General features: G+C 36.2%; 1 protein-coding gene across 1 annotated transcript; it reads right to left on the bottom strand.

Annotated features, from left to right (window-relative positions):
• Positions 1-1,038: 1,038 nt before the first annotated feature.
• Positions 1,039-3,910, bottom strand: LOC135204681 (zinc finger protein OZF-like). Its single transcript, XM_064234837.1, has one exon. It carries the CDS (start codon positions 3,857-3,859, stop codon positions 2,402-2,404), a length of 1,458 nt encoding a protein of 485 aa, XP_064090907.1. The 5' UTR covers positions 3,860-3,910; the 3' UTR covers positions 1,039-2,401.
• Between the last annotated feature and the right edge of the window lie 6 nt (positions 3,911-3,916).

The following is a 3,916-nucleotide window of genomic DNA, read 5'->3' as shown; positions in this document are numbered from 1 at the left end:
CACAGGTGGGTGGACAGATGGAAAAAAACAGAGTATAGTTGGTTATAAGCACCTGTGAAGCACTCATTACAACCACAAGACGAAGCATGTTTGGTGTTGTTAGTTATTGGTTCATAAGTATTTGATCTTGTAGCTTTAGAAATTTCTGATTTCGTAAGTCTATTGGTCCTTTTCTGTAGTGATAAGGGATGTTTGGTTTGAGGGGTTATTTAGTTTATTGTTTTTGTTTGTTTGTATGGTGCTTTTACGTTGCATGGAACCATAGGTTATTCAGCAACGGGACCAATGGCTTTACGTGACTTCCGAACCATGTCAGGAGTGAACTTCTATCGCCAATTTGGTTTATTGTTATTAGTGGCATATTTGAGCCTTAGGCTATCATCAGTATTGTCCTTTGGGTATTGTAAAGAGTGAGTGATTCTTTAGTGTCCAAATGTTGGTTGTATGATTGGGATTGAGGGTAACTGCGTATTTCCACTTGTGATGAGGTTAATACAATGTCTTGTTTAAAATGTTCTCCTGGTGTAGCTGAAGTTTCTTTGAATTGATTGTGATTTTCAATATTCCATAATTGCAATCACAAATCACACGACATATCAAACAAAACAGTATCACAAAACAATCACATAGGAAATACCAGGATTGGTGAGACGCGTTGAGGAAAACCAGTGCATCTTGACCAATGGCCAGAAGGTAACTGCGTTGCCAGGCAGAAGGGTGGGACTACCCATCCTACTTCCTGTAGTTAACTAGCTAACACCCTTGTTAATAATTGAACAGTTGGTATACTGCACTGAAGGTATTTCCATAGGTAAAGATCGAGGGTTTGGAATCGGGTAAGAACAATTTGCTATTTTTAGTCCATCCTTAACATCAGTGGTTGCCAACCTTTCGAACTTCATGGACCACCAAATGAATCATTTTAAATTTGGCGGACCACTAATATGAATTTTTTTAAGGAAAGGAAAATACATTTATATAATAATAATAAAACTTTCATTTTATTATTATGAAATGCACTTATCAAATATAACAAAGTTATAGTTGAATTAACAAAAAAAAATTAAGTTTACTCAAATATTACACATTTTATTGTTGATATTTGGTCACTGCTGCCTGGTTCTTACTAAAGCAGGGATGTTGACTGTCATTCTCAAAGACTCAAACCCAAACGTTTTGAAAGGTATTTTGTACTTTGAAGCAATAGGAATACAATACTTGTTCAATACGGATATGAAACAGATAGAACATGTTCAGTTTTATTTGATATGCGTTTTACGTTCATTACATCAGGATAAATTCATATTTATGGTGTTTAATTTATTGTAATTAATAATGCTGTTTTTTTTCTGCTAAATGTTGGATCAAAATTTATAATGCTAAATCGCCCTAAAATACTAAATCTAGCATTAAAAATGCTAAATTGGTAGCACTGGGCTCTCTGTCTTCTGTACAATTTGTATCAGGTTTGCCCGAAAAGGATTAAGACAACATGAAAATTGAAATAATGTCCCAATTTTTCTGCGGACCATCAAATTTTTTCACGGACCAACGGTTGGCGATTGCTGCTTTAGATGACAATTGTATTCCTGTGTTTTGAAAAATGTACAGTTTAATTCCTTTCTAGGAAAAGCTCTCGAAGAAGATGATTAGTTCTCCTGTCATGGGAAAATCTGTTTGTTTTTATTCACTACAAGGTTACTTTAATGGTAGCTATTATAAGTAAACAGTAGTACACCATAAACTGATACTACTACATCAATATTTACTTGAAATGGTAAAAAAAAATTTTTTTTTTTAGTTGCAAAAATGTCCAGGATAGGGTTTATTGAGTATACAAAAATACAACTGTTTTGATACAAAACATAGGAGCATGTTAGCTTATCACATCCTGTGAGGTAATCCCAATAGTATTTGATACCACACAGGAGAAACAAAAGCATTACTGTACAAGGTAACACTGAAAAGTGATCAAGTTGACAAAACAAGACTCATCATGCTGAGGAATTACATAAGGTCTCTAGTGCATACATACCAAACACACCCAACACTTATTCTCTGCACTGATCAGGTACACGAGATACACACCATCACTAGGGCTTACATACAAGATATGCATAACAGTCACTGGTTTCTTCAATTAATGGACTAAGTGAGGACTTATGAAATAAATGTCCAAGAAGGACCTTATGCTGTAATGGTGTGTGGTCACTTTGATGGCAGTTTATATTTCACTTGTATCTAGTGAGGGCTGGCATCCTAATCCTTTCTTTTTTTTGTTAAGAGCAAGTTCCTACTATGTTGAACTATCCTGCAAGACTCAACGACCCGCCTGGCGCAGAAATGAGTCGAGGGGATGGTTTTATCCTGGTCGGTACCTTTCCAGCATCTTTGTTCATTATCATTTGTCATTTTCTCCAGCGTGGATTTTCATATGAGCTGTAAGATGTGACTTCTTGGCAAATGCTTTCCCACAGTCGTTGCACATGAATGGCTTCCCTCCAGTATGGATTCTCGTATGAATTGCAAGATCTGATTTCTGGGAAAATGCTTTCCCACATTCCTCGCACATGAATGGTTTCTCTCCAGTGAGGATTCTCGTATGAATGATAAGACTTGCTTTACGGGAAAATGCTTTCCCACATTCTTGGCACATGAATGGCTTTTCTCCAGTATGAATTCTCATATGAATTGTAAGATCTGGTTTCTGGGAAAATGCTTTTCCACATTCCTTGCACTCGAATGGCTTCTCTCCAGTGTGAATTCTCATATGAACTGTAAGATTATGTCTCATGGAAAATGCTTTCCCACATTTCTTGCACATGAATGGCTTCTCTCCACTGTGGATTCTCATATGAACTATAAAATTATGTTTCAGGGAAAATGCCTTCCCACATTCATCGCACAAGAATGTTTTCTCTCTGGTAGGATTTGTGATATCACTTGTAAGATTAATTTCATTGTAAAATACCTTCTCACAGTCAGTAGATCTGAAAGACTTCTCTCCATTGTGACAATTCCTTCTTTCTTGTTTTACTTTCTTTTTGCAAGTTAGTGAATCCTTTTCATTCACTACTGAATTCATTTCACATGAATATTCTTCATCTTCATTAGATTTGCAGAATACCTCTGGCTCTATTTTGATGTCCATCAGTGGATCCAGAGACAAAAAGTCATCATCACTGGTTTCACTAAAGGCAGCCAAGTTGCTGTTTTCTTGATTTATGGAAGGTAATGACAATACACCTTCAGTTTCACTTTTCAAAGGTAATTCTACAGAATGTTCTGGATTCATTTTAGCCTTTTGTCCTGTCCTCTTCTGTACTGACAATGTGTTCATATGGCGTATGAGGTTTTGTTTTAGGGAAAATGCTTTCCCACACTCGTTGCACACGAACGGTTTCTCTCCAGTATGCATTCTCATATGATATGTAAGATGATGTTTCATGGAAAATGCTTTCCCACATGCTTTGCATATGAATGGCTTCTCTCCAGTATGAAGTTTCATATGACGTGCAAGATTATGCTTCATGGAAAATGCTTTCCCGCATTCCTTGCATATGAAAGGGTTCTCTCTGGTAGGATTTGTGATATGACTTGTAAGATTAACTTTTTTGTAAAATGGTTTTTCACAGTCATTGTACCTGAAATCCTTCTCCTCATTGTGACTATTCATTCGTTCTTGTTCTATTTCCTTTTTGCAAGGTAGTGGATCTTTTTCGTTCACTACAGAATTCATTCCATATGAATATTCACCATCTTCATTAGACTCACAGAATACCTCTGGCTCTATTTTGATGTCCATCAATGGATCCATAGACAAAAAGTTACTATCACTGGTTTCACTAAAGGCAGTCATGTTGCTGTTTTCTTGATTTATGGAAGGTAGTGATAATGTACCTTCACTTTCACTTTT

Source organism: Macrobrachium nipponense, chromosome 47, assembly GCF_015104395.2.
Source record: "Macrobrachium nipponense isolate FS-2020 chromosome 47, ASM1510439v2, whole genome shotgun sequence".
NCBI classification, from domain to species: Eukaryota; Metazoa; Arthropoda; class Malacostraca; order Decapoda; family Palaemonidae; genus Macrobrachium; species Macrobrachium nipponense.
Note: the sequence above shows the minus strand (reverse complement) of the source record. Positions and strands in the feature narration are given on the sequence as shown.